Below are 13,112 nucleotides of genomic sequence, written 5' to 3'. Positions count from 1 at the left end.
TTATACTTATGCTGATGTGGTGTAATATGTATTCAGGGTTCCATAAGCCTTTGCTAAGCATAAATCAAAGCACGAAAGCGCAGAGCCTTTGACCCAGCATCTATCTGTGGAAGGAACAATATCCTATTGTTTCCACTGTCTGTCTGGCTGCGTAGCTGTGAGCTGATGGGTTCCTTGATGGGTTTCTGCCTAGGTTCCAGACAGTTGTTCTAAAGCATCTGGGTTCTCCATCCCTACCACCCTAAGGGTATCTTCAGGGGGAAGTGAATTATAATAATGAATTAGATATTTATTTATTCAGCTTTAATAGTAGCATTATCCTGGTAGGATGAGCTGGAGCTACTAGACAGACTGGGGATGAGCTAGGTCCCACGCTGGGTATGGTAATGAACCCTGGACAGTTTTATTCCTGAGGTTTATGATTCTCCCATCCAGGGTTTTATTTTACCCAGCTACCACTACACACTATCGCACCATGCTGCTCTGGGACTCACACACATGAACATTGATAGGGTTTATTTGTGGTGTCAAATTGCCACAACTGCTAAACTACTATCACTAAACTAATGGACCCACTAGGTGTGGGACGATATATTAATATATCATAATATCAAATAATGAAATCATATAATGTCATGAATGAACGGTATGATATACTTATGAGTTCATTACCATTTAACAGGACATTAATGAGTTAACAATGTAGCACTGTTACAGAGGCAATATGATGTTCAAAGCAATAGAGGGGCTCAATCTGAAGCCCTAAAACCAGTGATTCATAATATACTGGGAGAATCCCTGCAGTATTCCTTAGACCAATGACCCGGTATTGATATACTGTGTACCGTAAACAGTTATATTATTTTGACAAGACAAATATGCATTCATAAACATAAGCGGTATACGCACACATCTCTACACATTCATCAACTCATCAATCAAGTACAAGGGTGGAGCGAAAAACCCGCAGACACTGCCCTCCGTGGAATGAGTTTGACACATCTAGATGATGTGATTTCAGGTGTCCGGAGAGTATTCGTCCTGAGACGGTCAGGCCCTGCCTCCTGCCATGTAAAAGAGACTGCATCGTCACCCCCTACAGCGACTGGAGTGCCTGCCCTGCCACATGCAAAGCAGGTACCTACTAGCCTTCTCAATATTCTCAAGGATACACAGCTATTAAAACAATGTACAGCCTCTCAACTCACTCAAGTACACATCATTTGAAAAAATGCAACTATGTCAAGAGATGTACAATATGCCAAGCAGGTACATCCTATTATTGTCAAGTATGCAATACAGTACATACAAATACAGAGCAGTCTGTCCAAGGCAAAAATGCTCAAGAAATGGAGCCTATGCCATATGGTTTTGAAATGAGCATGTGCTTCAAAGCATGTGAAGGAATTAATTACAACAGGGAATTCTAAATAATAGTGGGTCTGTCGTCAAGTGTTTGCTTCCTGGTTTCGACAGCCCCGACAAACGGACAAATCTGATAAACAAAACACTTGCACAATTATACAATTATTTCTCTTCTCCTCTTCAAATATTGCAGTTCGAGCTGAGAGAATCATCAAGTCAAAACTGTAATTCACTTAGGAGCTGTGACATCCTAGAACAGCAACCAACAAACACGCATTGATGCTTGACAACATCCTTCTATATAAAGAACTAGAACAAATGCCGCTAATAAGCAGAAAGTGCCTGGCCAATTTAAAGCAATTTGCCCACACTGCAACAACCTCTTTGTCAGCTAGAAAATGCTTGTTAGCATACATGTTTATGTGATTTCCATTTCCTTGGAGTGAGTGTTATATTCATGAAATACTTGACATGACTACTCTCCAGAAACATCTGCTAAGCAACACTTAGTCTAAAGAACAGTCGTTGGGCACCCAGATCATCTGGCTTTACTAGGAGTATTTGGTAATGGATTTGTCATTCTCCTATGAGAACCATCGCAGCTGTCAAGATAACAGAAGATCCTACCATATTAATATAGTATCTATCTCCTGTAGCTAGCTACCTCTATGGATCATACATTGCAACATGGACATGGCCACCGCAAATGGATTCTGATGGACTTCTTGTAAGGGCAATATAACCTCCACCACCCAATCAGTGAGGTGGGTGGACACCAGCAGAGAAGGGAAGCCCATATCAATCAATATACCAAACTTGATTTCATTACCTTCTCTCAGAACTGGTCAGGAAAGTACATATCTGCTGGAGAACACCAGACTAGAGAGCTGGGAACCAACTGTGCTCCTTCATTATGTCTTCGTGTTCTTCATGGTCAAGGTTAATGACACACAGCTGCTAAAAGTAAACAGCAAACAAAACACTCTTGTTTTACAAGGACATTTTCAAGGACCTGTGATTTGCAATTACTCAAGTAGATAACAGGCATTCATCATGATAATTTTCCACTTCTAGAGCTGATGGAAGTTGCTTGATTACTGCTGTTATTGTGCCTGTCTATTGATTGGGACAGTGTGTGAATAAAGTGTTTTTCTATGGGTTCTTTTAAGGTGGCAACACGAAAAGGAAACAAAACAGGAAACGCATCATCATCCAGCTGCCTGCCAATGGGGGACAGGAGTGCCCGGAGGTGTTGACTCAGGAAAGAGACTGTGAGGCGCCGTCTGTCTGTTTGGGATACAGGTAAGGCTCCATCACCCATCAAGACCACTCTGCTTGATATGTAGTCTCTTTTGACTAAAGCGGTGCCAAGTTAACTAGAACAAGACTTCGACTATGGCTCTCAAAATGACTCAGCTGTGTCCTGTTTCTTGTACTGCAGGTGGAAGACACACAAGTGGCGGCGATGCCAGTTGGTTCCCTGGTCCGTTCGTCAGGACAGTCCTGGAGCTGTGGAGACCTGTGGGCCTGGGCTGCAGGCTAGAGGTGAGCAACAAAATCCTGCATGCACTATCTACTCAATTTGATTCTGGGGGCGAAGTGTTCAAATATGAACTGACGGAAGTATAAGAAAATACTTTTGTCATGAGAGACCTTTTTTTTATATTCTTTTGACCATGGATTAAATTAAGTATATTATTTTTGCATCTTGGCCTACTTGGGTTTTTCCTTTTCATGGTTTTGAACTTTACAGTCATGAGAGACTACCTATAATCTGGTAACTATTGGATACAGGTAGATATAGACCCTTCTGAGGGTTCAGACTCCAGTCACATTCATAGTCTGTGAAATACTTTCAAATATTTTATATGCACTTGATTTAACTTGCATGGTACTATGCATGTGACTGTGGAAGTGTGTAGGATTGTTGATGTGGTCAAGCACCCTGATAGAGCATGTGAGAAGGGGAGCTGGGCATCAAAGTAACACCTTGGGCTGCGTCCATCTTTAATCTCCTTCTAAATACATTTACATTTTAGTCATTTAGCAGACGCTCTTATCCAGAGCGACTTACAGTTAGTGAATACATTTTTTTATTTTTATACTGGCCCCCCATGGGAAACGAACCCACAACCCTGGCGTTGCAAACGCCATGCTCTATCAACTGAGCTACATCCCTGCCGGCCATTCCCTCCCCTACCCTGGACGACGCTGGGCCAATTGTGCGCCGCCCATGAGTCTCCCGGTCGCGGCCGGCTGCGTGTTACGCTGGGACTCAAAGGAGGATGTGAAGGTTAAATAACCTCTATCCAAATCGTCTATCCAAACCTCTTCCCTCTAGCCCTACCAGGCGTGAATTAGTTAAATTTAGGTTAAAACACAAAATGTAAGTTCCGGTGGATTGCTTTGTGTTGAGCTCGACGAGCTTGACATAGCGTGGCAACAATGCATCTATCTAACTTCGATTTACAAAATGGCGGAAGTTAGTGAATTGAGGGCAAAGAGTTTTTCTTCCACTCCTTGCACCAGACCTCTAATAGCATCTTGAAGTAGAATACCATTATCTGATCAGATGATGAGCACTTTTCAACCTCCTTCTTCACTCTCCACATTAGGCCCCATTACCTGTAATGGTATCTGTGTAAACGTTGACGCAGGGGGAGAGACAATTCAAGACAGAGCTCTTGCTCCTCCTCACTCAATGCTATCTGTTCAGTCTGTTTGGGTGGGAAAGTCAATAGACATTACACTACGTTCAGTTTCATCACTTACAGTTGTTCTCGCCTCTGTGTGTGTTACTAACTGAGAGAACCGGAGACAGTGAATATGAAATGTAACCCTATTCTCTACAGTGAGGGAAAAAAGTATTTGATCCCCTGCTGATTTTGTAAGTTTGCCCACTGACAAAGACATGATCAGTCTATCATTTTAATGGTAGGTTTATTTGAACAGTGAGAGACAGAATAACAACAAAAAAATCCAGAAAAACGCATGTCAAAAATGTTATAAATTGATTTGCATTTTAATGAGGGAAATAAGTATTTGACCCCTCTGCAAAACATGATTTAGTACTTGGTGGCAAAACCCTTGTTGGCAATCACAGAGGTCAGACGTTTCTTGTAGTTGGCCACCAGGTCCCACTCCTCTTTGCAGATCTTCTCCAAGTTATTAAGGTTTCGAGGCTGACTTTTGGCAACTCGAACCTTCAGCTCCCTCCACAGATTTTCTATGGGATTAAGGTCTGGAGACTGGCTAGGCCACTCCAGGACCTTAATGTGCTTCTTCTTGAGCCACTCCTTTGTTGCCTTGGCCGTGTGTTTTGGGTCATTGTCATGCTGGAATACCCATCCACGACCCATTTTCAATGCCCTGGCTGAGGGAAGGAGGTTCTCACCCAAGATTTGACGGTACATGGCGCCGTCCATCGTCCCTTTGATGTGGAGAAGTTGTGCTGTCCCCTTAGCAGAAAAACACACCCAAAGTATAATGTTTCCACCTCCATGTTTGACGGTGGGGATGGTGTTCTTGGGGTCATAGGCAGCATTCCTCCTCCTCCAAACACGGCGAGTTGAGTTGATGGCAAAGTGCTCGATTTTGGTCTCATCTGACCACAACACTTTCACCCAGTTCTCCTCTGAATCATTCAGATGTTCATTGGCAAACTTCAGACGGGCCTGTATATGTGGTTTCTTGAGCAGGGGGACCTTGTGGGCGCTGCAGGATTTCAGTCCTTCACGGCGTAGTGTGTTACCAATTGTTTTCTTGGTGACTATGGTCCCAGCTGCCTTGAGATCATTGACAAGATCCGCCGTGTAGTTCTGGGCTGATTCCTCACCGTTCTCATGATCATTGCAACTCCACGAGGTGAGATCTTGCGTGGAGCCCCAGGCCGAGGGAGATTGACAGTTATTTTGTGTTTCTTCCATTTGCGAATAATCGCACCAACTGTTGTCACCTTCTCACCAAGCTGCTTGGCGATTAAGGCTGAACGATTTTGGAAAATAATCTAATTGCGATTTTTTGCCCCCAATATTGCGATTGCGATTTAATATGCGATTTAATTTATTTATCCTTTTTCCCCTACAAAACATAATGATTTAAATATGACCAACACAATAGTATATACATTTAGTGTGAAATGTTCTTTCCCATAGGCTGGGTCTATTTGTTAGAATTAAATTCAAACATGTATGACTTGAAATAAATGACATTTTTATTGAACTGCTCATTACAGAAACATCTGTGGCTTTGCCACTGTGCATTTAAATAATTTAAACAAAGGCATGAACTTTGTAAACACTGTGTGCAAAAGGTACAGTCTTAAGAAAAAAATAATTTTAAATTGTATGTATCTTACTGCTCCCAAGTCAGTAACATTTCACACAACTGAAACAAGGAATTTGCTTTGAAAATATTTTGTAAAATCAAAGTAAATAAAGTTATAAATAAAAAATGAGAAATGCACTTTTAATTTAGACAAACTATTTTTTATAAACGATTTGAATATTATAATATAAAATAGATGAGCCTCACTTATCTCAAGTACACAACAATAACACACCACACAGACTAAAGTTCACTACGAGTATGGCACTGCCAGCCATACTTATCCAACAGTTCTGATCAATAAAATGGACTGTAAGACTCTGGTACGGCTCAGCTGTGCGGCTTGACCACATATCAGTAGTGCTAGCAAAAAAACTCCACCGTTTTAAGTTCCGCGGCGACTTTCTCTTTGCACTTTTTGTACAGCTCCGGTATGGCAGTCTGACTGAAGTATGTGCGGGAGGGTATACTGTAACGTTTATCAAGCGTATGTATTAATGCCATGAACCCAGGCTTGGTCACCGTGCTGAGAGGCATCATATCTTTGGCTATGAACTCGGTTATTGTCCGAGTGATTTCTCCGTGCCGTTTTTGAATTACGTTCATACGGGAGTGACACTTTCGAACATTTCTGTCAGTGATCCCTGTCTTGAGGTATTTGGCTTGTCTCGCGCACTGATGCTCGGCATTTTGGTCATACAACTGTCATGCATTGATTTGTGGTATTTTTTAAGTGCTGAAACAGGTTTGTAGTGTTACCCCGTGAAGTAGCAATCGGAGCACGGCATGCTCTGCACAACACCTGACGCTGCTCAGCATCTTCTTTTTAAAACCAAAATAGTTCCACACCACCGACGTGCTGTTCCTCTTCGATATTAAAGTATCAGCTGTGTCAGTTTCTGACTGTTCCGTCGAGCAAGAGGCCATTGCGCTGGACAGCATGAAAAGTCGCGTCACGTGACCACCTCAAATCGCGCACGTTGCGATTAGAAAATCGCGTTCAGTCAAATCGCGATATTATCGCGAATGCAATTAATCGTTCAGCCCTATTGGCGATGGTCTTGTAGCCCATTCCAGCCTTGTGTAGGTCTACAATCTTGTGCTTCTGTGGACAGGTGTCTTTTATACAGGTAACAAGCTGAGATTAGGAGCACTCCCTTTAAGAGTGTACTCCTTATCTCAGCTCGTTACCTGTATAAAAGACACCTGGGAGCCAGAAATCTTTCTGATTGAGAGGGGGTCAAATACTTATTTCCCTCATTAAAATGCAAATCAATTTATAACATTTTTGACATGCGTTTTTCTGGATTTTTTTGTTGTTATTCTGTCTCTCACTGTTCAAATAAACATACCTGTCACGCCCTGGCTCTAGGGACTCTTTTATGTTGAGCCAGGGTGTGTAGTGTCTATGTTTTGTGTTTTATGTTTCAGTTTCTAGTTCATGTGTTTCTATGTTGGCCGGGGTGGTTCTCAATCAGAGGCAACGTGAATCAGCTGTTGCTTGTTGTCTCTGATTGGGAACCATACTTAGGCAGCCGTTTGGGCAGTTGTGTTTGTGGGATCTTGTTCCGTGTTGGTTTGTGTTTGTTACCAAGGACTTCACGTATCGTTTTGTTGTTTTTGTTCGTGTGGTGAATATATAATAAAGTATGTTCGCATTCCACGCTGCGCATTGGTCCAATCCTTTTGACGATCGTGACAATACCAAAAAAATATAGACTGATCATTTCTTTGTCAGTGGGCAAACGTACAAAATCAGCAGGGGATCAAATACTTTTTTCCTGTATGTAGTGCACTACTTTTAACTAGATCACTACAATTTGGAATGCAATGTAGTGAGTCACACCACCTCGCAATGAGTCATTTCAGATCCCACAGTGACAGTACTGTTGGTTAATCATCACTTAAAACACTGTCAGGTCTTGATCGACTGTGATGGGACTGCCGTGTTTAGCTCCAAATGCAGCCAAAGGGCATTAACCAAATGAGATTGTGAGTCTCCCCTAGTAAAAAGTGACCAACTTGTGTACCAAAGCGTATTGCCTCACACCATACCAACCTCCAACACCCCCTCATTCCTTTTTCTTTCTTTCTTTCTTTCTTTCTTTCTTTCTTTCTTTCTTTCTTTCTTTCTTTCTTTCTTTCTTTCTTTCTTTCTTTCTTTCTTTCTTTCTTTCTTTCTTTCTTTCTTTCTTTCTTTCTTTCTTTCTTTCTATAGCTGTCTCATGCTGGAAGCAGGACGGGGGTCAAGCGGACATGGGAGCATGTCTGAAGTTCGCCAGCTCCATGCCCTCTCTAACCCAGCCCTGCCAGTTCCCATGCCAGGACGACTGCCAGCTAACCGCCTGGTCCAAATTCTCTTCCTGTACACAGGACTGTGTGGGCGTAAAAACCCGCAAGAGGATGCTAGTGGGTGAGTGGACTGGAGTGGGCCGTACAAGTACAGTAAACTAACTAACTTAGTCCTCTTTGTCTCTGAGTGGACTGGAGTAGGCCGTACAAGTACAGTAAACTAACTAACTTAGTCCTCTTTGTCTCTGAGTGGACTGGAGTAGGCCGTACAAGTACAGTAAACTAACTAACTTAGTCCTCTTTGTCTCTGAGTGGACTGGAGTAAGCCGTACAAGTACAGTAAACTAACTAACTTAGTCCTCTTTGTCTCTGAGTGGACTGGAGTAGGCCGTACAAGTACAGTAAACTAACTAACTTAGTCCTCTTTGTCTCTGAGTGGACTGGAGTAGGCCGTACAAGTACAGTAAACTAACTAACTTGGTATTTGGTATTTTCTAAGGATTTAAGGATCCCCATTAGCCGCTGCGAAAGCAACAACTACTCTTTCTGGGGTCCGCACAAAACATGAAACATTACATAATACAAAACATTAATAAACAAGAACAGCTCAAGGACAGAACTACACACAGTAAATGTTAAATGTCACATATAGGTCAAATACATAAAACATAATAATCTTGTGTGGTACCGATGAGTGTCCGATCTGTGAGCCAACTGCTTGAACTGGCAGTTCGGTACCTTCAACACATCAATACAGTGCACAAAGACCAATAGTACTCCAGAGCTTTTTACTATAATTCTTTATATCATTTATCTTTGTTTCATAGTATAGTTTCTTCTTCTTTTTGTTTAGTTACGTGATTTCTCAATTTACTGTATGTTTGCCAATCTGCTATGTTGTCAGACTTATTTGCTATTCCCTTTGCCTCATCCCTCTCAGCCATACAGTTTTTAAAATCATCATCTATCCATGGGGATTTGGCAGTTTTAACTGTCAGTTTCTTGATGGGCGCATGCCTGTCAGTAACTGAAAGAAGCAGTTTCATAAATGCTTCAAGTGTGGCGTGAGGTTGTTCGTCATAACATACATCAGACCAACAAATCTTTTTCATATCTTCGAAATAAGAATCATTGATTGTTTATACACAATTTTAGGTTGTCTTTGTAACTTTGGTTTTTCCAGATATGGCTATTATATTATGATCACTACATCTGTAGGGTGTGGATACTGCTTTAGAGCAGATTTCTGCAGCATTAATAAAGATGTGATCAATACACATGGATGATTTAGTTCCTGTTCTGTTTTTAAATACCCTGGTAGGTTGACTGATAACCTAAACCAGATTGCAGGTAACGGTTACAGCTTGGAGCTTATTTTTGAGTAGACAGTTTGATGACAACCAGTCAATATTTAGGTCACCCAGAAAATATACCTCTCTGTAGATATCACATACATTATCCAGCATTTATTGTCCAAATACTGACTTTTAGCACTCAGTGGTCTATAGTAACTTCCTACGAGATTAGGCTTTAGGTGAGGCAGATGAACCTGTAGCCATATTACTTCTGCATAATCTGACATGAGATCCTCTCTCACCCTAACAGGAATATGACTCTGGACATACATGGCATCACCTCCTCCATTTGCATTTCTATCTTTCCTATATACTGTATTCTATAACAATGTATACTGTAGCTACTACTGCATCATCAAAGGAATGATCTAAGTGTGTTTCAGAGATGGATAGAATATGAATGTTTTCTGATGTTAATAAGTTGTCAATTTCATTAACCTTGTTTCTTAGGCTACATATGTTAATATAGGCTATTTTCAGTCATTTTCTGGGTTGCTTGTGTGTTTTTAGTGCTATTCTGAAAGGCTGATCCGAGGTAGACATGTCAGTGACATTTATATTTAAATCAATGGTACTGAGTGGGCTGCCCACAGTGGGCTTCTTCCTAAGGCAGACAGTTTCAGTGTAAACAGTGGAATTCAATTCAGTGGAGGCTCCTCAGAGCAGGCTCCTCAGAGGAGGAAGGGGAAGACAATCCTCCTCAGTGAATTTAATAAAAATAAAAATAATGAAACATAAAAAAACTACTAAATATATTCACGTCACCAAAAAATTGAATAAAACACACTGTTTTGCAATGGTCTACAGTAGCCTTAACAGCAGTCTGTAGGGTACCACCATGGTGTAGCCAGAGGACAGCTAGTTTCCGTCCTCCTCTGGGTACATTGACTTCAATACAAAACCTAGGAGGCTCATAGTTCTCACTCCTTCCATAGACTTAAACAGTAATTATGACAACCCGAAGGACATCCTCCAACCTATCAGAGCTCTTGCAGTATGAACTGACATGTTGTCCACCCAAGGAACAGAGAATTAATCTAGTACTGAAAGCATAAGTGTCACGCCCTGACTCAGGGGACTCTTATATGTTGAGTCAGGGTGTGTGTATTTGTTTGTGCATATTCGAGCGTGACAGAAGATCCCACCAGACCTGGACCAAGCAGTGTGCCGAGGAGGAGGAGAGAGGATGGACTTGGCAGGAGATAAGAGAAGATCTGGCAAGAAAGATGTAGGCCCTGATCAGGGTGGAGAGGCAACCCCAATAAAAAATGTTTTGGGGGCACACGGTGTGGACGACGAGGCAGCAGGAGGCCGCGACAGTTAGGAGAGGAGGCCACCAAATTACGGGGGCTATTGGTTCAGAGGGAGCAGAAGGAAGGTGTAGAGGCACGGCGAGAGGAGCTGGTTAGGCAGCAGAAGGAGCGGGGGTTAATCAAGGAACCCAGTCCTGCTCCTCGCACCAAGCAAGTGGTGCGTGTCGCCAGTCCGGTCCGGCCCGTTCCTGCTCCCCGCACCAAGCCAGTGGTGCGCGTCGCAGCCCGGCCCGGCCTGTTCCTGCCTCGCACGCCAGTGGAGCGCGTCGCCAGCCCTGCCCGCATGTTCCTGCTTGTACTGGAGCGTGTGCCAGCCCGGCCCGGCCTGTTCTGCTCCTCGCCCAAGCCAGTGGTGCGGTCGCCAGCCAGCCCGGCCTGTTCCCTTCTCGTACCAAGCCAGTGGTGCGCGTCGCCAGCCCGGCCCGGCCTGTTCCCGCTCCTCGCACCAAGCCAGTGGTGCACATCGCCAGTCCGGCCCGGCCCGTTCCTGCCCCTCGCACCAAGCCTGTGGTGCGTTTGTCCAGTCCGGCACGGCCCCGTGCCCGTTCCACCGGTCAGCTGCTCCACTCCGGAGACAGAGCAGTCCGCTACACTGGTGCCTGATCTAGTTCCGGTCAGCTGTTCCACTCCGGAGCCAGAGCAGTCCGCTCCACCGGGGTCCAGTCCTGCTCCGGTCAGCGGCTCCACTCCGGAGCCAGAGCAGTCCGCTCCACCGGTGCCCAGTCCAGCTCTGGTCAGCGGCTCCAGTCCAGACCATGACGTCAGCCCCTCTCCAGGTTCGGGGTCTCCCACACCAGGGTCCAGACAGGGCCTGGCGTATCGTGGGAGGAAGGAGAGGGGAAGTAGCGCGCCGAGGTCCAGACCAGACCAGGGGCGCAACAGGGAGGCGGAGAGTGAGAGGTCGTCACGCCCCGAGCCGGATCCGCCTCCGAGGCGGAATGCCCACCCGGCCCCTACCCTGTTATGTTTATGTTGTGCGGTCGGAGTCCGCACCTTTGGGGGGTACTGTCACGCCCTGACTCAGGGGACTCTTATATGTTGAGTCAGGGTGTGTGTATTCTTTGTTTGTGCATATTCTATGTGGGTTTTCTAGGATGTGTATTTCTATGTTGGCCGGTGTGGTTCCCAATCAGAGGCAGCTGTCGCTCGTTGTCTCTGATTGGGGACCATACTTAGGCAGCCTTTTGGCACTAGTGGGTTGTGGGATCTTGTTCTGTATAAGGTTTGGTGTGTGTTACCTTAGGACTTCACGTGTCGTTAGTTTATTGTTTTGTTGTGTGTTTATTCGTGTTAATAAACATGTTTGCATATCACGCTGCGCCTTGGTCCGTCCCGTCCGTCAACGAGCGTGACAATAAGCTACAGATAGCTAGCACTGCATAAAATGTGGTGAGTAGAGAGAGAAAGACAATAGTTGAACAGTTTTGAACAAATTAATTTCTTTAAAAATTAAGGAGAAGTGAGAGAGAGAGAGCTAGCTATATTTCGTTGTATTTTTTTCACTTTCACTTAGCTAGCGAATCCTGCTAGCTAGTTTAGCCTACTCAAACAGAGAGGGATGCTATGTTAGCTAGCTCGCTATGGCTATCCAACACTGGAACTCTTCCAAGTCAAGGTAAGCTTTTGATTGTATTAATTTATTGCCACTGGGGCCCGCATGTGTAACTGCTAAACTGCTTGGTAACTGCATTATTGTAGCGGGTTTACTAACGAATTAGTTCTAGTAGCTATGTTGACTATGACGTTAGCTAATATGGTGACGATGCAGGCTGTGTGTAGTGGTTAGGGGTTATAATATGAAGGTTTGGCTTGGTAAGGTTTCTTCGCCTGGTCACAGACAGCTGATGTGTCCACAAGCAAAGGGAAAAGGTGAGAGGAGGAGAGTGCGTAGATGCGAGAAGAAATTAAACAACGAACAAAATGTTTGTATGTGGCTATGAAACTGAACTGTGTTTGCATGTGATCAGGGGTGTATTCATTCGCCGATTCTGTTAGAAACTCTCGTTTGCAACTGTTGGACTAATGATTACACCCTATATCAGCTAGATTCAGGCAAGAGTGTGCAAGGCGGTATTGAATGTGTCACTGTCTGTCACCTTGATTACTCCAATTTTTCTCTCGACCTGTGTGCACCTACGTTGTAAACTTTTATTCATAGGCTAGTGTCAGTAGCTGAGTGTAGATGCGGTGTGGAAATCAAGCGCAGGAAACACGGGCGTTCGTGAACAGACTTTAGTAAACGAAAGCAGCACCAAACAGGCGAACAGCCAACCCAACCGGGAGGCAAAATACAAATTACGCACAATAAACACAGTGCGTAAAACGACGATAGCGCACACAGTGCGGACTCTCGAAAAACAACAAAACACGAGAGTAAATACAGAGAGCAACAGCTAGACAAAAAACAATCACACATAACACCTGACCCAACACACGATAACTAAATAGGAAACAAAATCAA

General features: G+C 43.9%; 1 protein-coding gene across 1 annotated transcript in view; it reads left to right on the top strand.

Annotated features, from left to right (window-relative positions):
- Positions 1-13,112, top strand: part of LOC121586575 (thrombospondin type-1 domain-containing protein 7A-like) — a 186,362-nt gene that overhangs the window by 115,947 nt on the left and 57,303 nt on the right. The window contains exons 11-14 of the mRNA XM_045226705.1: positions 1,022-1,137; positions 2,535-2,667; positions 2,807-2,910; positions 7,910-8,104. Coding sequence (XP_045082640.1) covers positions 1,022-1,137; positions 2,535-2,667; positions 2,807-2,910; positions 7,910-8,104 — 548 coding nt within the window. The remainder of the gene's footprint in view (positions 1-1,021; positions 1,138-2,534; positions 2,668-2,806; positions 2,911-7,909; positions 8,105-13,112) is intronic.

Source organism: Coregonus clupeaformis, chromosome 17 (genome assembly GCF_020615455.1).
Source record: "Coregonus clupeaformis isolate EN_2021a chromosome 17, ASM2061545v1, whole genome shotgun sequence".
NCBI lineage: Eukaryota > Metazoa > Chordata > Actinopteri > Salmoniformes > Salmonidae > Coregonus > Coregonus clupeaformis.
This window is presented reverse-complemented; position numbering and strand designations above follow the sequence as displayed.